At 47.4% G+C, this 24,240-nt stretch overlaps 1 protein-coding gene and 1 long non-coding RNA gene across 3 annotated transcripts in view; one reads left to right on the top strand and one right to left on the bottom strand.

Annotated features, from left to right (window-relative positions):
• LOC115079095 overlaps nucleotides 1-22,354 on the top strand; it is a 35,892-nt gene extending 13,538 nt beyond the window's left edge. Inside the window, exons 2-5 of one of the 2 annotated variants that reach the window (XR_003853191.1) lie at nucleotides 1,151-1,287; nucleotides 2,548-2,687; nucleotides 13,841-13,926; nucleotides 22,197-22,354. This is a non-coding gene — a long non-coding RNA (uncharacterized LOC115079095). The remainder of the gene's footprint in view (nucleotides 1-1,150; nucleotides 1,288-2,547; nucleotides 2,688-13,840; nucleotides 13,927-22,196) is intronic. The other variant, XR_003853190.1, reaches the window with a different exon arrangement.
• On the bottom strand, nucleotides 1,151-23,606 carry LOC115079094 (adenylate cyclase type 10-like). The gene is made up of 4 exons (XM_029582151.1): nucleotides 23,438-23,606; nucleotides 3,311-3,415; nucleotides 2,261-2,299; nucleotides 1,151-1,268 (listed from the first exon to the last, which is right to left on the bottom strand). The coding sequence occupies exons 1-4, from the start codon at nucleotides 23,586-23,588 to the stop codon at nucleotides 1,168-1,170; spliced, it is 396 nt and encodes a 131-aa protein (XP_029438011.1). The 5' UTR covers nucleotides 23,589-23,606; the 3' UTR covers nucleotides 1,151-1,167.
• Nucleotides 23,607-24,240: the final 634 nt, after the last annotated feature.

Below are 24,240 nucleotides of genomic sequence, written 5' to 3' on the forward strand. Positions count from 1 at the left end.
TCATCCTGATGTAGAGATATCAGAGAAGATCTTGGTGGACGTGGAAGTCCTGAAGGACCTGACTGAGGATCATCGAGGGGTATCCGTTCAGGAATCTCTTCTCGCGGCCTGGGTGGAAGAGCACAGACTACTTCATCAAACCTCTTCATGAGAAGCTGGTATAACGCAAGTTCAGGATGTCCTGGAGCCCCAGGTGACATCGGCATCGATGGCATCGGGTCTGGTATAGACGATGGAATCTGTGTTGATATCTATGGTCGTCTCAGCATCGACTTAGGCTGTGGTGCCGGCATCTGCAGGCACCGGCATCGACGGGGTTGTCGGCATCTGTGCAGGCACCAGCTTCGGTACAGGTACCAGCATCGGTTCAAGAACCGGCATCGGCGAAGGCGCCAGAATCTGTTCCTTTATGGCCTGGAGCACTGCTTGACGGATGAAATCCGACAATTCCTGCATAACAGCTGATACGGGCAGAGCAGCTGTACTCTGTGGCAGTGGAGGTGTCGATGTTCCCTCCACAGAGCCCTGTGGAGGTTCGACAACTGATGCTTCTCCATGGGATGAAGGCCCCGGCGTTGGTGGTACCGGTGTTTCCTGGCACAAAAATAGCAGTTTTTTAAATTGTGTGGTATGGAACAGATTAATAGGGAATAATTATTAATATTATCAAATAGTACTAGGATAGGGGAAACTCCCTGAAACTAACATTCAAGAGAAGTCTAAAGACATGGCTTTTTAAACAAGCCTTTTATAAAGAGACTGGAGAATAGAAAATACACTGGAATAAACAGAAGAGCACCGGCACACAGCACTATTCTCATAAATGTGCATTACAATATTTTAACAAATTGAGTGCATAATAAATGTAATAATATAACAGTAAATGTGATTTTTTTGACCTGTAAAAGTACCTTCTAGGTACACCTAGCCAGAACCTACATCACTAAACATTTGTATCTATTTTTATAATTTAATGTAACCAAAACTTAATGGCATCTGTTAGAATGTACTATAGTACGCTTACTCCAAACTTACTTATGTGCCTATATGTAAACCGTTGCGATGGTATATAACTTAGCAACGGTATAGAAAAGACTAACTAAATAAATAAATAAGGCTAGTAGTATAATTAACTTTATTTTCACTGCAGAGAAGTGGCTCTAACATTCATTGATACGCAGAATTGGCAATGACAGTCAGCGAGGAGCAGGAAGAGGAAAATCTGAGTGCAATCAGTTCAATGGCAGGAATACTGAGAGAAAGCCAACCTGAGAGAGAAAAAGACTGGTGAGATAAAAATCTGTGGTTTTGTACTTGGTGTATGTAGTGTGTAGTGACAGTTCTATTAATTATACCACAGCAACTCCAGATACAGTTTGTCCAGATGGACTGGTTTGCAGATCACTGTAATTCAGAAAATGAAGCCTTTAACAATGTTTTTTTCCCATAGGTACAGAATGGGGAAAATCCTTTGAGGAAGATTATTATTATTATTATTTAACAGTTTTTTATACCGACCTTCATAGTAAATAACCATATCGGATCGGTTTACAGTTTAACAAAGGGAAAAACTAGAGTAAACAATGTTCAGAGCTAGAACATAACTCCATGGTGAGGGACTCTTCGCAGACTGCTTGAGGCTCCTGCTTAGCTGATATTCAGAGCGTTATGGATAGACACTATGGCTTAATATTTAAAACATGCACCAGACTTGGCTGACCAATTTTTAGCTACCTAGATTTAGATCTACCATTTGAGTGTTGCAGTTAGGTGGATAAACTTAGCCGCTTAATCAACATGGCATAAGGTGGCTAAGTGCCCTTAGACCTTGGGACCACTTCCAGGACTGCCCATCTTTCGCTGGGGGGCTTAATTTAGACACTCAATCTCAGTACATTTTCAAAAGGAGCCAACCTAACTTCCTAACTCCCAAATTTAAGAGGCTAGAACCTTGAAAATGTATTCCTGTTCAGTGTGGTTCTTTCAGTAAGCAGCTGCAAAATGAGACTTACTGAAATAACTCTGTGAGCTTCAGTCCATCTGGTCAAAGGTGGCAACTCAACTCTAAAGTGACCTAACCACATAGCTAAGAGAAAGGCTGCTCCTCCAAGCAAAGACAGAAATCAAAGTAAGGCAGTAAAGCCAGGGCCAGCCTACTGAGGCAGAGTGTTAACTCAAGGTCTGGATTTTTAGCAGCAAAATGTCCAAGACGACAAGCTTACCACGTTACCAATTACCAGGATCAGTATATCACAAATACCTGTGAAGTATAGAATGTCCCCTCCTGACTTCAACACATCTAAAATAGAAAAGAAAAAGCAGGTAGAGATCAATTTCTAATGGGCGTGTCTTACTGTCTTCTTCAGTTTCCTAGGGATCAAACACTATTAGAATGTGAAGTTTCATCACACAGTGTCCTGCATGACAAAAAAACACTCAAGAGATGGATTAGAATGTCCCCCCTTCCCTCTCATCATAGATAATGTGAGTGTCCTTTCCTGAGGTTCACCATTTTAAAAAGTTCCTTATACACTTCTTGTCCCAAAGACAGTGCTGACTGGCTGGACACCACCAGTGCATCACTTCTGGATCTAGAGACTACCAAAAAGATGAGATAGACATGGCTGTGATTATGGATATTGGTAGGTGGACCGTGGGATATGATTACAGCTTTGGATGCTCCATAGGTAAGTGTGTCTGTGATAGCGAGTGTGGCTCTAGTTGTCTATGTAGGTTGTGAGGGTCAGCTGCAGTTTGTTAGTGCCTGTAGATAGGTAGTGATATATGGCAGTGGATATACAACAGATATGTGTGAGTACAATGAGCAGTGAAGCTGTGATTCTGAGTGTCTGAGGACAGGCTGTGATGTGAAAGATGGGGCCTTGTTCTAGAATTGCTGCTCAGAAAAATCAATGCTGTCTACTCTTATCCCACTAATTTAACCATAATAGCCTATGTCTATCACAGTTAACTTCTCCAATCCATCTTCCCTTTATCTCTTACCTACAGCCTAGTGTGTGAGGTTACCACATCTAATCTTCCTTACTCAAACCTAAATCTCACCTTATCTCTGTTCATCACCGTCCTACATTCCACCATTCTCACCTCTGCATCTTTTTCACCCAAGTACAAATACAAATCCCACTTCACCCCTCACTTTGCTCCTTAAATTTCTACTGGCAAGCTGAAATCCCTACAACACAGCAGCCAGTCCTCATACTGTCCTGCAGAAAATGAACTCCCCGCAACTGTAAATTTTAGAAGACACAGTCTAACAATGCCAGGACACAAGCTTTAACAGAATACTTACGATTGATGACCTCACTAATGTACTTATTCAAGGTCCTCGTTAACTGGTCAGCTCCATAACGTTTCTGACAGGTGCTAATCATGCATTCCACCAGCTCATTGAAACCTGTGGCAGAAAAATAAAATCATTAGTAAAATCTATAGTACAGAGAGCTGAATGTCTTTTCTATTAGCCAGAGGCCATCTCCTGCTCTGGGAGGCAGCCATAAGTGAAGGAGCCAAGACATCTTTAGCCCTGCCTATTAGGATGCAATATTGAGTCAATTAATGACAAAAACATCTAGCAGGCTTTAATAAAGTGCACAGAGCGCAAAGACATGGGGGTCACCATTTGAAGCTGAAAGGAGGGAAGAGCAAATGACTGTGAATTTTTTTCCCACTGAGGTGGTGGTAGATACCAGGAACAGGCTTCCGGAAGAGGTAGTAGGAAACAAAACAGTAACAATTCAAGCATGCTTTGGACATACACAAAGGTATCTTAGTGGTAGGACAAGGGTGAGAGAGGACCAAAGATCCAGAGATCTATGATGATCTGTGGCAGTACAGTAAACAGGTACAAATGGGAAGCCTAGGATGAACAAGGGGTCCTCATCTTCCATGTTTCTTTCCAAAACAACTATCCTTTCTTAACATCTTTACAGTGTTAGAAGCTGAGAATACATTACTGCTACTACTATTTACCATTTCTAAAGCATCACATAAGAGACAGTCCCTTCTCTATATAGCTCACATACATGAGTTTATGGGAAGTGTAAGTGGGAGGGTGGGGAAAACAAACCATTATGATAAGGGGGGACAAGAGAGTGAGTGAGGGCATATTGGGAGAGGCAAAAGAATAAATTAGGGGATTAGCAGGAAGGGAAGATAAGTGAGGGAAGGATGTGGGAGGACAAAAGAGCAAGCAGATCATAGGAGCTGTGTGGAGGAAGGGGGAAGAGTGAGGGGATGGAAGGTGCTGCAGAGTGTGAGTGAGAGGATTACAGAGACTGAGGTGTGAGAGGTATGATCAGAACATAAGAACTTTAAAAAGTGTCATACTGGGTCAAGACCAAGGGTCCATCAAGCCCAGCATCCTGTTTCCAATAGTGGCCAAACCAGGCCACAAGAACCTGGAGGGGTAATAGAAGAGGGTGCTGTGCTGCTCCATTCCCTTTTCCCCCAAGGAGGCAAACAGCAGGCTGTGCTTTTGAATTTTCACCACTCCCCCACACACTGAGGAGGCTGAGAAGAGCAGGCGATATACACCAGTCTGCCTTCACGCCCAAAGTAGAGGACAACCTGCTGCTTCCAGCTTGAAGAGAAGACCTGTGCCTTACTGACTAAGGAGGAGGAGGAGAATTGCTGAAGAGGGTTATTAATCTGGGGGGGATGTCGCTCAAAGACTAACTAGGGATAAGGGGTGAGACTTGGAAGCCTTAGGGCCACTGAGGGAGAAAACAAGGACTACTGGGAGATTCTTGGAGGGAGGGCTGGGAATAAATTATCAGGATATGCAGGATAAAGAGGAGGAAAGTATGGAGAAAGGGTCCCATTTTCTCTGCCCTCCTCCTCTTTACCCTAGTGATCCTCCATGATCACCCCCTCAGTACTCAATCCCCAACCATCCTTTGCCCACCAGAGCTCATCAAGTGAAGAATGGCTAGGGATGAAGTAGGAGTAGGAGAATGATGAAATGTATGAGAAGTGTGTTCACATATGTGTGTTTAGGAGAGAGAGGGATTTCACACCTACCACCTCACAGAGGTTGCATCTGGTCCTGCTCCATCTCCCCCTTATCCCCCAAATACTTGTGATAGGAAAATTGGTCCTTACCTGCTAATTTTCGTTCCTCTAGTACCATGGATCAGTCCAGACTCCTGGGTTTTGCCTCCCCTCCAGCAGATGGAGACAGAGAAATTTTAACGGACTCCGTCCTATACCCTTAGGATGCCAACTAGAGTCTGTCAGTATTACACTGTACCCAAGCAGAAAAGGTAAAACATAACTTCCACTATAACAAACTTTTCCCCCTTAAGAGCAGAGGGAATAAATACTTGTAACATAAGGAACTAAACCATGCCCATTCTCTTACCCTGCAAAGGGGGGCATACCTTATAACAGTTGATAAATTTTCCGACTATGAATAACAACCGGCCGAGCAGACTCTCCATTACCCCATGGGCGGGACTCTGGACTGATTTGTGGTACTAAAGGAACGAAAATTAGCAGGTGAGAATCAATTTTCCTTTCCCTGTACGTACCCGGATCAGTCCAGACTCATGGGATGTACCAAAGCTTCCCTAACCGCTCAGAGTACACTAGCTCCCAAAGGAATCGGGCTCAAGGGCTCGGACAGCTAGGTGACAATGCCTGGCAAAGGTATGCATAGATTTCCACGTAGCCGCTCGACAAATTTCCTGCGGTGACACCTGTTGACATTCCGCCCACGAGGTTGCTTGTGACCGAGTAGAATGAGCCCGAAGACCCACTGGGATCGGACGGCCCTGAACAAGGAATGCTGCAACAATAGTTTCCTTCAACCAGCACGCAATAGTGGCCCTTGAAGCTCTATGACCCCTGCTGGGACCACTCCACAGGACAAACAAATGGTCTGAGAGACAGAAACTATTCGTAACCTTCAAATAACGCAATAAAACTTGCTTTACGTCCAACTTTCTTAAATCCCTAGACTCTGAAGTAGAAGAATCTAGGTCCGCAAAGGAAGGAAGCTCCATCGACTGATTCAAATGAAAGGACGACACCACTTTCGGGAGAAAAGAGGGAACCGTCCGTAAGGAGACCACTGCTGCAGAAATCCGTAAGAAGGGCTCCCTGCAAGATAAGGCCTGAAGCTCCAAAACACACCTTGCAGAGGAGATAGCTACGAGGAAGACTACCTTTAATGTCAGATCCTTCAGGGTCGCTCGCTCAACGGCTTGAAAAGCACATTACAAAGGGTGCGGAGCACCAGATTCAGCTTCCACGAGGGACAGGGGTTCCGAACCGGAGGATGCAGATGCTTAGCCCCACATACAGTTGATAAATTTTCCGACTATGAATAACAACCGGCCGAGCAGACTCTCCATTACCCCATGGGCGGGACTCTGGACTGATTTGTGGTACTAAAGGAACGAAAATTAGCAGGTGAGAATCAATTTTCCTTTCCCTGTACGTACCCGGATCAGTCCAGACTCATGGGATGTACCAAAGCTTCCCTAACCGCTCAGAGTACACTAGCTCCCAAAGGAATCGGGCTCAAGGGCTCGGACAGCTAGGTGACAATGCCTGGCAAAGGTATGCATAGATTTCCACGTAGCCGCTCGACAAATTTCCTGCGGTGACACCTGTTGACATTCCGCCCACGAGGTTGCTTGTGACCGAGTAGAATGAGCCCGAAGACCCACTGGGATCGGACGGCCCTGAACAAGGAATGCTGCAACAATAGTTTCCTTCAACCAGCACGCAATAGTGGCCCTTGAAGCTCTATGACCCCTGCTGGGACCACTCCACAGGACAAACAAATGGTCTGAGAGACAGAAACTATTCGTAACCTTCAAATAACGCAATAAAACTTGCTTTACGTCCAACTTTCTTAAATCCCTAGACTCTGAAGTAGAAGAATCTAGGTCCGCAAAGGAAGGAAGCTCCATCGACTGATTCAAATGAAAGGACGACACCACTTTCGGGAGAAAAGAGGGAACCGTCCGTAAGGAGACCACTGCTGCAGAAATCCGTAAGAAGGGCTCCCTGCAAGATAAGGCCTGAAGCTCCAAAACACACCTTGCAGAGGAGATAGCTACGAGGAAGACTACCTTTAATGTCAGATCCTTCAGGGTCGCTCGCTCAACGGCTTGAAAAGCACATTACAAAGGGTGCGGAGCACCAGATTCAGCTTCCACGAGGGACAGGGGTTCCGAACCGGAGGATGCAGATGCTTAGCCCCACACAGGAAACAAACCACATCTGGTGGGATGCTAGGGCAATGCCCTGCACCTTCCCCCGAAAACAACCAAAGGCTGCCACCTGAACTCGTAAGGAATTAAAGGCCAATCCCTTAGCTAGACCTGCCTGTAGAAAGGTCAGAACATCCACAATCAAAGCCCTGGACGGCTCCACCTCGTGGTCCAGACACCAGGTCTCGAAAACACCTTAAACTGTAACATACACCATGGAGGTAGACGTCTTTTGGGAACATAAGAGCGTGGCAATCACCACATCCGAGTAACCCTTACTCCTTAATCTCTGCCTTTCAAAAGCCATGCCGCTAGACAAAAGTGATCTGCCTCTCTTAAACAAACGGGGCATTGGTGAAGCAGCTTCTGAGATGGAGGAAATCTCAACAGTCTGTCCACTGCCAGATTTATGAGGTCCGCAAACCATGGGCGCCTCGGCCACTCTAGCGCCACGAGGATCACTTCACCCAGATGAGCCTCGATGTGGCGCAGAACTTTGCCACCAACAGCCACAACAAAAAGATGTACAACAGAATGTCCTTTGGCCAGGGAAGGACTAGCACATCCATGCCTTCTGCTCCCGTCTCCCGTTGCCGACTGAAGAATCGAGGAACCCTTGGTATTGCAGTACGTCGCCATCAGGTACATGGAGGGCCTGGACCAGCGGTTGCACAGAAGATGAAAGGCCACTTCTGAGAGTTCCCACTCTCCTGGGTCCAACTGGTAGTGGCTGAGAAAATCTGCCTGCACATTGTCCACTCCAGTTATGTGAGAGGCTGCTATCTTGTACAGGTGCTGTTCTGCCCAGCTGATTAACAGATGAGCTTCCGTTGCTACCAGGCAACTCCTGGTTCCTCCCTGCTGATTGATGTAGGCTACGGTCGTCGCATTGTCGGAGAGAACTCAAACTGATCTTCCCTCTACTAAGGGAAGGAGGGCCTGCAGCGCCAATCGAACCGCTGGTCCATCCAATTCCCAACCAATTGACGGACCAGGACGACTCCATTCTCGTCCATTGGCCTTGTACTGCTTTCCCCCGACAGACTGCCCCCCATCCGGAGAGGCTGGCATTGGTGGTTACCACTATCCAAGAGGGAATTTCCAAGTCCACCCCTCAACGTAAATTGTCCAGGCAGAGCAACCAAAGGAAGGCTGGAATGCGCCGAGTCCGTCAATGGCAGGAGCAGATTAAATTGCTCGGACATTGGATTCCACTGGGAGAGCAAGTCTGACTGAAGAGGATGCATATGCGCAAAGGCCCATGGAACCAGATCGAGAGTGAAAGCCATCGAACCCAAGACCTGCAAATAATGCCAGACCTTGGGATGAGGCATGGACCGCAAGCAGTCCACCTGAGTTTGGACCTTGTTCAGTCTCTCTCGGTAAGAAAAACCTTGCCCAAAAGCGTGTCGAACTGAGCTCCCAGAAATTCCAAGGACTGGGAGGGAGTTAGATGACTTGTCGGGATTGACCACCCAACCTAAGGAGTTTAACAATTGAAGGACCCTCTGAACCGCCATCCAGCAAAGTTCTTCCAATTTCGCTCGAATCAGCCAGTTGTCCACAACCACCATCACATTGGTGAATACCCTGGGCGCCATCGCCAGACGAAAAGGCAGTGCGCAAAATTGAAAATGAAGGCCGAGGATTGCGAACCGCAGATACTTCTGATGATCCTGGCGGATGGGTATGTGCAGGTATGCTTCTGTCAGGTCTAGAGGCCAAAGATTCTCCCCAGTGAACAGACGCTATCACCGAGAGAAAAGTTTCCATGCAAAACCGAGGCACCTTTAGAGTCCGATTGACTCTCTAAGTCAAGGATGGGATGAAAGGTGCCCTCTTTCTTGGATACCATGAAGTAGATGGAGTAGCGACCTCGCCTGAGCTCTCCTGCAGGAACTGGCAGTATGGCTCCTAAGTCCTGTAGATGGTGGAGGGTGTCTTGGACTGCTAACCATTTTTGGTGGTAAGAACACAGGGAAACCAGGTATTGCTCCCAGAGTGTTCGAGCAAAATCTAAAGCATTGCCATGTTCTATTATATTTAGGACCCATTGATCTGAGGTCAATTTGGTCCACTCCTCTAGAAAAAGAGACAACCTTCCCCCTTATCCTTGGTACTGAGGCGTGAACCGGCCTCGCTTTATTGTGTGGACTTGAGGCCTCCATGAGCCTGTGGGGATTCGTCCCTGGCCGGACGTTGGCCACAAAAGGACTGGTTCCAGGAATGTTGACGGCTTGGACCTTGACAAGACGAGGATCGGGAGGAGCAGCCACTGCAGAAAGGAACATCTGGTCCTGGGCTTATCTTCTGGCAACTTATGGACCTTATTCTCTTCCAGAGACTTTATCATGTCCTCCAACTGTTGGCCGAAGAGTAGCTTTCCCTTAAAAGGCAAAGAACTGAGTTGAGCTTTTGAAGAAACATCCGCAGACAAGTTCCTAAGCCAGAGGAGCCTGCGGGCTGAGACGGCCGAAACCACAGTTCTTCCCGACGTAGGTAGGAGATCATACAGAGCATTCGCACTGTAAGCAATAGGGATGTGAATCGGGCTTCGGACGATTGAAAATATCAGATGATATTTTCACAATCATCAGAAATCGGGGGCTCCCCCAAAACGATAGGAAAACCCCATGATATTGATCGTGGGAGTTCTCTTATCGTTTTGCGGGAGGGCGGGAAAAACGGCACACAAAAATAACCCCTAAACCCACCCCGACCCTTGAAAACGAATCCCTTAGCTTCCCCCACCCTCCTGACCCCCCCAAAAACTTTTTACAGGTACCTGGTGGTCCAGTGGGGGTCCCTGGAGCGATCTCCCGCTCCCGGGCCGTCGGCTGCCACTAATCAAAATGGCGCCGATGGCCCTTTGCCCTTACCATGTGACAGGGTATCCATGCCATTGGCCGGACCCTGTCACATGGTAGGAGCACTAGATGGCCTGAGTGCAGGAGGTTGCTCCCAGACCCCTGCTTTTGGCAAGTCTTGTGGGGGTCAGGAGGGTCTCCCAAGACTTGCCAAAAGCCCCTGGTGGTCCAGCGGGGGTCCGGGAGCGATTCCTGCACTTGGGCCATCGGCTGCCAGTAATCAAAATGGCGCCGATAGCCTTTGCCCTTACTATGTCACAGGGGCTACCGGTGCCATTGGTCAGCCCCTGTCACATGGTAGGAGCACAAGATGGCGCGGGCCATCCAGTGCTCCTACCATGTGACAGGGTCCGGCCAATGGCATGAATACCCTGTCACATGGTAAGGGCAAAGGGTCATCGGCGCCATTTTGATTAGTGGCAGCCGACGGCCTGGGAGCGGGAGATCGCTCCAGGGACCCCCACTGGACCACCAGGTACCTGTAAAAAGGTTTTTTGGGGGGGGGGGGGGGGTCGGGAGGGTGGGAGAAGCTAAGGTATTAGTTTTAAAGGATCGGGGTGGGTTTTTTGTTTATCGGCTCGGGCGCAGCCGATAAACAAAACCGCGATCGGGCCTGATGAAAAAAAAAACCACATGTGAATCGGAACCGCCGCTTCCAAGAGACCTGCCTGAACCGTTTCTGTATCGTAAAGGGACACTGCAGAAACAAGAGGTCAGTTACTGACATATGGAAGGGGAAGGAGTGAGCTGGACCCCTGAGTCCAACCATCACGGGATCCACAGCGTCCATTCGGGAATCCTCTTCAGGGACCTCAATGCCTAACTCTTCCAGAATAGCCGGGATGAGCGGTCCCAATTCATCTTTGTGGAACAAATGTTCCACTTTCGAATCTTCACCGTCCACCATAGAAGAATTCCCTTGTTTGGGAACCTGGGACTGGCTATCCTGGCCTGCATCAGCCCCCTGAGGGTCCTGCCGAAGAGTCTCCTCACCATCCAAAAGGTCCGAAGAAGAAGAATCCTCCGGACAAGTAACGGACCTGAGAGGGCATTTGGATTTTGCAGACCCCACCACCAGTGGGGATTTGGGACGCTTATGAGAGGAGAAGACATCCTGTCCAGACGCTGGAACTGGACGAGGGACTTTGTTACCCTGGCGCCTAGCCGCTCTCCGGGCCTTAAAGGCCTTGTGAAGCAACACAAAGTCGGAGGAGAATGATGAAGAAGACCCATCTGAGGCCCCCCCCCAGAGTCATCTCCTGAAGATTGTGCCTGAGCATCTTGCGACTTGCCCCCACCCGGAGGCTCCCGGTCACGGAGAAAGAGGTGTGGGGAATTCCCTTCCCCCATAGCAGCCATCTCCTGATCTCTAAAAGGTTTTAAAATGGCCTCCATTCCTGCATTGAGCAGGAATGGATCAGATGGCTGGTGCTGTGATTCGAGCCTCCCCGATGTTCCTTCTCCTCCCGAGACGCAGTCTGCACAAATGCTGGCCCTAGAGAGGTGTGCACGTGCTCCCACACACAGAACAGGCCGCACCATGTGGCATGATCAGCGGGCTAAATTTAGCCCAGAAATGAGGAGGTAAGCGGAGCGCTAAAATTAGAGCAGGAGGTCGGTAGTCTGTGGCCGGCTGAAGAGCGTCGGTGAAAAATAGAGGGAAGAGCTGAAGAGGACTCAGCCGGCCAGAAAGGGAGAATAACCTTTTACCTTTTTTTTTTTGGGCACGGCTCTGCACTCCTTCTTGCTGAGGGTGAGTGAACCGGGTTCCCCGGTATCACCCTCAGCCACTGGCAGTCACTGGGTCTTCAACCCCCTGCTCTTTTGCTTCTAATACCAGGGGGGATGTTCCCACCAGGACCTGACAACCCCCTGGGAGGCTTAAAACTATTCACTGCTTTCCGACTTTCTTTTTTTTTTTTGCTGAAATTCCTCAGAATAAAAATCCAAACTGAGCCCTAATAGCTAATCCTAAAATGTAAAACCAAGTAGGTAGATCAGACTGAAGGGATTTGCACCCCCACCATCTGCTGGAGACAGAGAAATAATGACAGACTCTAGGTGGCACCTCAGGGGTATAGGTTGGAGTCTGTTAAAACTTCCCTGCCTCCATCTGCTGGAGGGGAGGCAAAACCCAGGAGAGTCTGGACTGATCCGGGTACATACAGGGAAGAGAAGTATTCCACTTTAAAGAAAACTCACCCTGCCATTAACATCTATAACTTTGTTCATTAGACCCTCTGAACACAGAAAAAGGTCTAAAAGGCTAAAAGAAATATGTACTGTAGAGTAATAAGCATAATCTTTGCTACTTGGATATCTCACTCTCTATACATCCACCAAGCACAAATTCTGGGGCCGATGCATTAAACGCACACTTGCATTGAGCGCCTATTGTCCTAATGTACATGTAGCCACCACCTCTGGACACCCAAAGAGATATTTAAATGAGAGGCTGCATAGAAAAGGGCTCACTAAGACAGAATTGTACGTCTGTAGCTCTCAAAATTTTACTGTATCGGGTGACCACAATCCCAATGGGCGCTCAATATAAGCATCAATTTCTTCAGATCTGATGCCATGGAAAAGTCACCACTACATGAAGCTTAGATCCAGACTAGCGCCAGCTGCTGGCCTGACCAAAGCTCTCCCCTCCCCCCAAGGTCTGGCCTGATGAGCCAAGCGGTCCGGGTCAGACCAGGGGTCCTCTACCTAAAATGGTGGATTTGGAAAGTCCATGTCTTAAAACAGGACTTGCCAGACCCCAAATCCCCACCTGCAGCCCAGGAACCCCTGCCAGAGACCTTCCCTCTGGCAGAGCTGTTCCCAATTGGTCCTTTTCACTAACACTTGTCAATGAAAAGGACCAATCTCCTTCATGACTGCCTTCTGAAAGAGAATTGGTCCTTTCCCTGACATGTGATAATGAATAGACCAATCGGCAGTACGTGAAGGAGTAAATAAATTAATATTAAGTGCGGGGCACCAATCACTTAACACAAACAGCAAGACATGAAAACCAAAAGCGGGAGCGATTCCCAACTCCTCTCCTAAGCTATACCAGCAGATAGCCCGGCTTCACCTTCTTCCAAACTCCCTGGGAACGGACACAGCAACAGTTTACTGAATAGCTTTTAAAGCCTAATACTATCACTGCCTCGTGGCAACCAACACACAGCTACTCAGGAAAGCACTCTGCCTCCTCGAGTATTCTGAAAAATTTCCCCTTGACGAGTTTGAGTCTGCCCAAGTAGAGAGTGTATTTTATCTTGCGCTGTCTCAAAGTTTGATCAGCGCAATCCCCAATCATTTCTTTTGTAAGGCTGCAAAGAAGCAATTGAAGAGCTCTTGTTTATGTTTACAGGTGATTTTGCTCCTCATTTAGGCCACCTCAAGAACCTAATCAGGATACTCGTGAAGTAGCATGATGACCACCCCCAGTCTGCTGCAGGGACCCAGAGTGGAGGCAAGCGCCCAATGTGCACATTCAGTTTTGATTTCTCTTTTTAGTAAGGAGACCCAGAACATCCGGAAGCCAACGGGAGAAAAAAGCAGCTGGCTTGGCTCCATTTTCTCCTTCCCGGAAACCAACCAGATGTATGTTCTTCTCCAGCCCAGATCAAGTCATCTATCTTATCTGTGGCCTTTCCAGCAAACGCCTCTGCAACACATTGATCTTATGGTGTGCACCCATTAGAGAGCCCTCTAATTCTTCCATTCTGTTCTCTGTAGCTTTCAATTGAGAAGTATCCTGGATAGAGGCCACTAATTCAGCAACCTTCTCCACCACCACCTTGAGTTTGTTGGTAATGATGCAGGTAAGTTTCTCAGAGAAGGACTGAAACATTGTCTGAAATGCTTTTGTGGCATCTAGAGTTGGTGATAGTGCAGGCCACATCTCCTGAAGCCTGCTCTGATTTCTTTGGAGCACCATTTTTGGGTTTCCTTTGTGCCTTTCTGGGCTGATTTCCCCAAAGAGCAGGCAAGGATTTCTTTGGAGGAACCTTAGTCATATTTCATGTGATGGACCCTTTGGTTACATCACCATTAAGACCTAGGTGAGCCCTTAATTCAGATAGAGAGAGTGCAGGTTAGTGTGTGGGGAAGTACCATTCAAATTCAGCTCCTCCCTTTAAGGGTTCTAGAATGGCTGTCCTCCTAGAGAGTCTATATAACAGCTCCTTACAAAGAGCTCAGGAAGCAATCCCTTATGGTTTGCTCAGATTTAAGAGGTAGTTAGGAACTTTTCATATATCGTTTTTTCAGGCCTAGTTAGAGGAGCCAGGAAAATCCTGCTTGGTGGTCCTGACCAGGGTTGGAAGGGTTTTCCTTTCCAGTCCACTCACTGGCTAGTTGGGATTTTCCTCTGGGTTTCAGATTTTTGCAATTTTGTGGTAGGAGCCTCACTGGACACCTGGGCCTTTCTTGGACTCAGGGCACAGGGGGCCTGTGTCTGGGATGCCCATGGATAGGGAAGACCTGCCCCTGAAATGGTGGTGATCCATAGTGAGGAGGAACTCTGATGTTAAATTCTGTTGGGGATAACAGATTTTGATTTCAAGAGCCAGGAGGAAGGTTTGGCTGCCCTTCCCTTCCTGTTTGAAGCAAAGAAAACTGCTTGCTTCAAGGGGATTCCTCCCATCAGGGATCCCTTACTCCCAGTTCTGCTAACTGGGAGTAAGGGAAATCAAAGATTACTGTGGACACTGTTCAGGTGATTCACCATCCTGGGGAGAGAAAGCAGAGTTGCTTACCTGTTACAGGTGTTCTCACAGGACAGCAGGATGTTAGTCCTCACATATGGGTGACATCACAGGATGGAGCCCAATCACGGAACACTTTTGTCAAAGTTTCTAGAACTTTGACTGGCACCTACTGGGCATGCCCAGCATGGCACCAACCCTGCATCCAGCAGGGGTCCCCCTTGTCTTGCAGCGGAATGCCTGCTTGCTTGTAGCAAAAAGAAATATAGTCCGCTAACCAGGAGGAGAGGGTCTGCTTTCCCACAGGGTTTCCCAATTTGATGGTGTCGAAAGAAACAAACAATTGAGTGGATTTCCTGTGGGCCGACGTGCAGACTAGATAGAAGGCTAGGACACGTTTGCAGTCCAAGGAATGCAGAGCCTGTTCTCCTGGGTTTGAATGGGGCCTGGGGAAAAAGGTAGGTAGGATGATGGATTGCTTTTTTTTTTTTATATTTAATCTTTATTAATTTTTCACAAATGACTTACATCATGAAAACAGGAAAATATGTTCCACAACACTGTAACCAATATAGAAATTAACACAATAACATTATTACTGCTGGTACATATTCCATAATTGGGGGGAGATTCAATTAGAAATTACCAGAATATTCATCAATTTTAACTAAAAGGAAGCAAAAATTTTTTCTTTATTTTAATCATACAAGTAAGCATTATTTAAAGAGGAGGGAGGTGTATTATTTTTACTGAACATGCTCTCCTGATACTTCCAGAGTTTTATCTATCAAAAAGGTTTCTAAATGTGTAGGGTCTAAAAATCCAAATCTCTTCCCTTTATAATTAATACAGCATAAACAGGGAAACTTAAAAAAAAAAGGTTGCGCCTATTGCTAGTACGCGTGCTTTCAAAGATAGGAAATATTTTCTTCTAAGTTGTGTAGCCCTAGCCGCATCAGGAAACATCTGCAGCTTATGGCCGCAGAATAAGAAATTTTTAGATCTAAAGAACCTTTTGAATAGATTTTCCTTGTCTTGCTCCGCTACAAAAGCTATAAAAAGGGTAGCCCTTTTATTTATAATATCTAACAATTCTTCCAAGAAGGTCGAAACTCCTGGAGAAGATGGAAGCTCTCCATTTTCCTTCTGAAAACCAGTATTACTAGCTGGTTTTTTTTCCAAATAATAAATTTTTGAAACTTTAGGTATTTCTTCATCTTGATATTGCAATATTTCCTTCAAAAATTTCTTAAACATCTCCCATGGGGATAATAAGCGAGTAATCGGGAAATTTAATATTCTCATGTTCCTAGATCTAAATAAATTTTCTACATATTCAACCTCTTTATGCATCATAAGGCTATCCTTTATAAAAACATTCTCGGAGTTCTGGATTAATTGGATCTTATTCATCATAGTTATTATATCTTTTTCATGTTTATCCACCTTTTTTTCTTGTTCATTGATTAAACCCCTATTAATATTAATAGCTGCCACCAACGATTCATTCATTTTAATCACATTATCATCAAGTTTAGATATCATCCTACCAAGATCCGCCATAGTAACATTATCCGGTACAATCACCGGACTAATATTACTCTCTATGTGAATTGGAGGATTTAGTAACATAACATTACTACTAGAAGCAATAACACTACAATCCCGGTGAGGTACAGACTGACTATCTACAGCTGTACCTCCCTGGGTTAATCCTACCAGTTCACATGATGTTCCAGGAGATGTTAACACCTTCGGTTGTGGTGGTGGAGTATGTCCTTCGCCAGGACTGAGGGAGATTAAGGACATATCTCCCACACTGTCCTCTCTTGGCGTTTCCAACACCCTTAAAACGTGTTGGTCCATAGGGCCTGTGCGTTGTAGTTGCACTGGTGAGGATGTAGTAATAACTCTCGCCTTCCGTTTTTTCCCCATGAAGATAACACTGCAAAGAGATTTGCCGGCCCCCGGCCTATTCCGGTCTAAGCCGGTCCAAGCCGTGCGCCCCTTCGGCGCCGCCCTTCCGCCGATTTTGTAGTCAGAAGGGGTCCTCAGCTGATGTCACTCAGCTGGGCTTTGGCTTGCCTGCACGATCTCTTCCGTAGCAGCTGGATGCAGGTGAAGACAATCAGGCTTTGCCTGCTTCAGATTTCACTCTCACAGCAGTCCGGTCGGCACCTCAGGGGGGGGGGGCAATTCCCTCCTCCCTTCTCCGTAGCAGCTGGGTGCAGGTAAAGACAGTCAGGCTTTGCCTGCTTCAGATTTCAGTCTTACAGCAGTCCGGTCGGCACCTCAGGGGGGGTCAAGTCCCTCCTCCCTTCTCCGTAGTGGCTGGATGCAGGTAAAGACAGTCAGGCTTTGCCTGCTTCAGATTTCACACTCACAGCAGTCCGGTCGGCACCTCAGGGGGGGGGCGAGTCCCTCCTTCCTTCTCCTTCGCTTGCTCCCCCAGGATGATGGATTGCTTAATATGAAATTCCGATACTACCTTTGGTAAAAACTTAGGATGAGTATGGAGCACTACCCTGTCATGCAGAATTTTAGTGTAAGGCGGGTAGGTAACTAAAGCCTGCAACTCACTAACTCTGCGAGCGGAGGTGATAGTGAGAAGAAAAACTAATTTCCATGTGAGATAGCAGAGATCACAAGAGTGGAGAGGCTCAAACGGAGGTTTCATGAGCCGCCCCAAAACCACATTAAGGTCCCAAGCAGGGGTCAGAGGGCGCAGTGGAAGTTTTAAGTGGAGCAAGCCTCTCATGAAGCATGTTACTAAGGGTTGTGTTGAAATAGCGACATCCCCCATGCCCTTATGAAACACGGCTACCTCGCTGACATGCACCCTGATGGAGGAAGTTTTCAGGCCTGACTCTGACAGGTGCCAGAGATAGTCCAGAAACTTCGCCGTGGAACAAGTGAAGGGGTCTATGGACATGGAAGTGCACCAGACTGTAAACCTCTTCCATTTAGAACGATAAGACTTTCTCGTGGAAGGCTTTTGTGAAGCTACCAGGACTCTAGACACCGACTCTGAAAGGTTAAGAGGTTAGAGTATTAACCTTTCAACATCCAGGCAGTCAGAGATAGGGCCTGGAGGTTGGGATGGCACAGGTATCCATCGTTCTGAGTTATCAGAAGCGGATCCTTCCCCAGAGGAATGTGCTGGCGTACTGACAGGTCCTGGAGGACTGGTAACCACACCTGGCGTGGCCAGTGAGGGGCTATTAGAATCATTACGCCCTTGTCCCTCCATAACTTCGATATGAGTGAAAGTGGAGAGTACGCATAGAGGAGACTGCTGGCCCACGAGAAAGCGAAAGTGTCCCTCGGTTGCGAGTGGTGGCTGCGCGTTAAGAGAGCAGAAGTTTTCTACTTTGCGGTTGTGGACTGACGCAAAGAGGTCTATGTGAGGGTAACCCCAACGCTGTAATACTGTATCAGCTACCGTGGGGTTGAGAGACCACTCGTGCGGATGAAACGTGCAACTGAACTTGTCCGCCAACACTTTGTCCACGCCCGGCAAGTAGGTGGCTGTGAGGTACATCAAATGGGAAAAGGCCCACGCCCATATCTGTGTAGCTTCCTGACACAGGAGGTAAGAGCCCGTTCCCCCTTGCTTGTTCATGTACCACATTGCCACCTGATTGTCTGTTTGAATCAGGATGGCTTTGTTCGAAAGGCAATCCTGAAAAAACTTGAGGGCATATCTGATTGCCCGAAACTCCAGGAAATTTATCTGATGTTTGAATTCCTCTGGAGACCAGGTTCCCTGAGTCTGTAAGTCGCCAACATGAGCACCCCACCCTAGGTTGGAGGTGTCTGTTGTCAAGGTAATTTGAGGTTCTGGAGCCTGAAATGGAAGGCCTTGAAGTAGACTGGAGTGTTGTATCCACCAGGCGAACGACAGGCGGAGCTGTGAGGTAACGTGAACAATGCTGGACATTGGTTAACAAGCTTGAACCCACTGGGATTTTAGGGTCGACTGCATTACTCTCATGGCTAGGCAGGCCATCGGAATGACATGCACCGCAGACGCTATGTGACCCAGCAGTATGAGGAAGTGACGAGCAGTTGAGGATTCTTGAGTCTGTATGATGCACCAGAGAGGCCAGGGTGAAAGCCCAATCCTGAGGGAGGAAGGCTTTCGCCTGTATAGTGTTTAGGTCGGACCCTATAAAGGATAGGGTTTGGGATGGAACTATCTTGGATTTGGGATAGTTAATTAGAAATCCTAGGGAGATCAGGGTATGGAGAGTGAGATGCAAGGACGCCAATGCAGATGCCAATGCGGCTTGTTGAGTCGGAGCCCTTATCAATCAATCATCGAGATAAGGGTAGACATGGACATCCTGACTCCTGAGGAAGGCTGCGACCACCACGAGGCACTTGGTAAAGACTCGTGGAGCGGATGCTAGGCCGAATGGTAGCACACGGTACTGGAAGTGACGAGGGCCGACCAGGAATCGCAGGAATTTGTGATGAGATGGAATAATTGAGATGTGTGTGTATGCATCTTGGAGATCCAGAGAGCATAGCCAATCTCCCTTTTGTAGAAGAGGAAGTAGAGAACCCAAGGTTACCATCTTAAATTTTCCCTTTGTAGATACTTGTTTAGGGTGCGAAGGTCCAGGATTGGATGAATGCCACCTGACTTTTTTGGGATGAGGAAATACCGGGAATAGAACCCTGTTGGGAGAGGGGCACTGGTTCTATTGCCCGGGACTGGAGTGGTCGGACAATCCCCATGTCAGCCGAGGTGGGGAGTCTGCCGGTACAGTCAGGAAGTTGAGGTGGTAACCCTGAGTGACTACCGCAAGCATCCACTGATCGGTGGTGACTGTGTGCCAAATGTTGGTAAAGTGGCACAATCGACCGCCGACCAGTACAGATGGAAGAGGAGGTTGGCATATGCTCTCTAGGGAGGAGTCAAAACCCTGATGCTGGTCCCAGCTGAGGAGCTGGCTGGGTCTTCTAAGGTCAGGATTGCCTGGACTGACCTTTTTGATAAGGCTTGGAAGGGCAACCTCGGGAAGCCGGAGGATAATACTTTCTTGGTTTGTAGGCCGGCCGCTTAGAGTCTCGCCTAAATGTCCTCTTGGAGGTGGACGAGAAATCAGCAGGCACTGAAGAAAGTTGATGCAGCATTTCATGGTGGTCCTTTAGCTGCGCCACAGTCTCCTGGATTTTGTCTCCGAAGAGATTATTACCAGCACAGGGCAGGTCAGCCAACCTGTCCTGTACCTCTGGTCTTAGATCGGAGGATTTCAACCAGGCCCACCTTCTTACACTAATCCCCGCTGCAGACACCCTAGAGGCAGTGTCAAATATGTCATACGCAGCACAGACCTCATGCTTGCCCGCATCCAGGCCTTTTTAAGCCAGAGCATTAAGTTCATCCTGGAATTGGTCAGGTAAAGATTCAGAGAAATCCTGGATCTTCTTAAAAATTGTGAGATATAAGCATTGAGCCATGAAAGACCCGTCTGCCAAAAGCATCTAGGGATTTCTGCTCCTTCCCTGGAGGTATGGAGGAATGAGGTTTGGAATGCCATGCCTTTTTCTGGGCTGATTCCACAACCACAGAGTAATGATCCAGTTGTGATCTTTGAAACCCAGGAGCTGACTGTACAAGACAGGTGGCATCTGTCTTACGATTGACAGGCGGAACCGAACCTGGGTGCTTCCAATTCCTCTTTAGAAGATCAATTAGGATTTCATGAATAGGAATAGACATGATTTCCTTAGGAGCATCAAGAAACTGGAGTACTTCCAGCATCTTGTGCCTTGAATCCTCTTCTGTCTGAAGCTGAAATGGAATTGTCTCAGACATTTCTTTAATGAAGTTAATAAAGGACAGATCCTCTGGAGGAGAACACCTTCTCACTTCAGGAGGAGAGGGCTCTGAAGGCAGATCTCATCTGTATCCTGGGAAGAATCATCAGTCCAAGGATCATAAGGTTGATCACCAGCTCCCTGAGGATCTTCAGAGGGGAGAAATGGTGTTATTCCCGAAGGGCCAGGCCTAGGCACCGAAGGCATCGATGGTGGCACCGATGGATGAGTCGGTTTCAGAATTCCAGACAGCAGTATGGGTATCGGTGTTTCTTCGTCTTCCGATGACAAAGGTATTGGCATCGAAGGAAGAGGACATACCTTGGTTCCAGCGGTGGAAGGGCACCGATCAACGCATCCAGTCTACCCAGTAGCAGTGCGAGCGCCATGGGAATCGGATCGGTGACCAACTCGGGCACTGGTACCAGCATTGATGGAGGCTGGAAGCCCTGCAATGCTTTACCGATGGCCTCTTGGATTATCTGATCCAATTCCTCATGGAAGCCTGCGGCATGCAACCTTGGCTCCGGAGTAGGAGGCAATAGAGGCGTAGCCGGAGGGTCCACCGGTAAAAGTGGAGTCTCTGCTCCCTGCACCGATGAAGGTGGGGAACGCCTCGGTGACCCGGTCACAGAGGAGGATGGGGCCTTCTCTGGATGGGATATCTTTGTTGGTGGCTCTGTCGACGCCGATGCCAAGGGCTTGCCTGGATCGGCGGACTGAGCCTTCCAATGCCGGTGTCGACGCTTTTCATGATGTTCTCCTCGGTCCTTCTCCAGAGGCGATGAGAAAGAAGTCGACACCTTCGGAGTAGTCGATGCCGGTCGGGCAGCACCGGTGTCTCGCTGCTGACGAGAGGTCGATGGCACCGGCTCAGACAAAGTCAAAGCGGTCGACAGAGTCAGGGGTTTTGAATGGAAAAGAAACTCCATCTTCTCTAAGCGTGCTTTACGGCCCTTCGGCATCATTTGGGCACATTTGGTGCAAGTTAGGGTATCATGGTGGACCCCAAGCACAATACATAAACTCTATGTGGGTCTGTGATGGACATTGTCCGAGGACAATCGGGGGCACAGACAAAAACCCGACGCCATGGCTTCGACAAAAATTTAGCCATGGTGCGGTCGATCGCCGGTAGGCCCCGAAGGGAAAACTCGACTGGAATCGACCGCAAACGAGGGTAAATCCTTACTTTTCGACCGCGGAGTACGGATATTGATAGGGAGACCCCTATGGGGTAGAATTTTTTGAAAATTTTTAAAGAAGTTCCGTGAGGAAAATTCCTGTCAGGAATCTCTAGAGAGCTCCTTAACCCGCGTGGCTACTGCTGTGCGGAAAAAAAGAGACTGAAGGGGAACCCCTGCTGGATGCAGGGTTGGTGCCATGCTGGGCATGCCCAGTAGGTGCCAGTCAAAGTTCTAGAAACTTTGACAAAAGTGTTCTGTGATTGGGCTCCATCCTGTGATGTCACCCATATGTGAGGACTACCATCCTGCTTGTCTGTGAGAAAGCGAAGATTTACTTTCTGTGCCATAAACTTTTACCATTTTTAACAGATTGGAAGGGGTTTTCTGATCAGTCTAGAGAAACCTTGCCTACCTGGGAGCTCCACTTTACCTAATCAAGAGCGTGGATGTTTCCCTGGCCCTGCACAGACAGAGGGAAGTGACTATAGAAAAGAAAACAAGAGAATTCTGTGCTGCTGCAGTTTGAGTTATTGTGCCATTCATCACAGTAAAGACTTTAATTTTGGACACTAACTCAGTGACTCCAGAGTATTTCTTTCACACTCACTGCACCCACCAGGAGGATAAGTCTCCTCTCGCAAGGGACACGAAGGAAAGGGAATGTGTAAAAAGGTCACCCCTATCCCACTGGGCACTGGAAGTAAATCTTCCCCTTCACCTACAAAGGATCCAGCCCTGGAAGTAAGAGCAAGCCGGGGAGAGGTTCCAGTCCCAAAGAGAACACATTCTTTGATGGCCCCACCTGTGCAGGATAGGTACACTGCGGCAGGGTTACATTCAAATGAAAGACTTATTTCCAGGAAAACGAAGGATTTTAAGCCCTGTGCCCAAAGAGCTCAGCTGCTGCACATTTGCTCAGAGCTAGCAGATCACGTGAACCCCTCATCCAGTGCCTGCTTTTCCCCCAGATAACTTATCACTCACTTCTTTACAGGTGTCCCAGTGTTAAAACCTTTCCCACAGCAATGCAATGTGTGCTTAGCTTTGTCACCTAATCCAGGTCAACTTTGCAGGATGATCTGGTTCTGGTTTTGCCCCATTGCATCTATGGTCTTAGTTCTAATTTATTTAGGAAAGGCAGGATGGGGGCATAGACTCTATGGAAGAAAAACAGAACTGGATTAGCCTAACAGATGTGGTTGCCAAGTTGCTCATTGTATATATTTTGGTTGGTGGAATAACCATAGGGATATGTTGTGGGATAGGCAAGGGGACCACAAGATAAATAGTTTGAGGGCAGCAAAAAGTGACAAAACCATACAAGGCAAAAGTCAGTTAGGAAAGAGATTATATAAAACACTTGATTCATCGGCTTTTGTTCCCCTGTCTTCTCCCCTGATCTATTTTCTAACCCCTTTTTACCCCCACATTGCTTTCTCGTGGTCCTTATTTTCTCCCCGAGTGAACATAAGAAGTGTTAATCCTAATCCTTGTGCAATTAGGAACTTTGACAGCACTAGGAGTTGAAGATATACTACTACATTTTTATTATTTTGAAATCGCAATCGGATCTGGAATTCATATGAGTGGAAGGAAAAGGCTGCAGTTACCTGAAATGTCTGCGTAGAGTAGAACCCCATTACACTCTTCTACATATGGAGCTTCTCTTGAAAGGCTCTCATTCACCACCAGGTCAGGAACATGGGCTGCCACCTCCTGAATCAGATCAAAACTGCTGGATTTTGACGCTGATGGGGCCATTTGTGCTTCTGCTCAGGGCTCTTTGTCTCTACAAATCACAGAACAAACTGTCAGAGGGGAACACAGACTCCAGTGACATCATGGTTTCCCATGGAAACCTCACACAACCTGCACTTCAAATGCAATGACAGTTACTTTCCACTGGAGACCCCCAGTCCTTTACCCCTTCTGCAGCTCCCTGCCCTGGAGCACCAGTCACTGCACATCCACCACAGCCAAGTTCAAGAACTGTGCAAAAAAACCCCAAAACACACACACACACACAAAATTGCACTAAATTTAAGGTTACTGTCAATGGTCATACAACTTCCAAACTGCAAAAAAAACAATTTCTGTAAAATATCAAGAAATTATGCAGACCACTTCTTGCACACATTTGCAATAACTCAAATTTTTCCCAAAGCATAAATTTGCCACTAGACAAAAATCTGATTACAAAGAATGACAGCAAGAGATACATACCTTACCATTGTACAGCCCTGTGATTATTATAACAAGAGTCTAATAATAAAATGAACTAATGACGGTGCAAGACTTAGGGACCCAGTCCTTAAATATGGACTTAGAAGTTTCAATGTCTGCCATTTGTACAGAGTTAACATTCACCTGCCAAAGCTCCTTAACTGGTCCCGTTCACCCATAATCCCAGTGT

Source organism: Rhinatrema bivittatum, chromosome 17 (genome assembly GCF_901001135.1).
Source record: "Rhinatrema bivittatum chromosome 17, aRhiBiv1.1, whole genome shotgun sequence".
Classification (NCBI taxonomy): Eukaryota; Metazoa; Chordata; class Amphibia; order Gymnophiona; family Rhinatrematidae; genus Rhinatrema; species Rhinatrema bivittatum.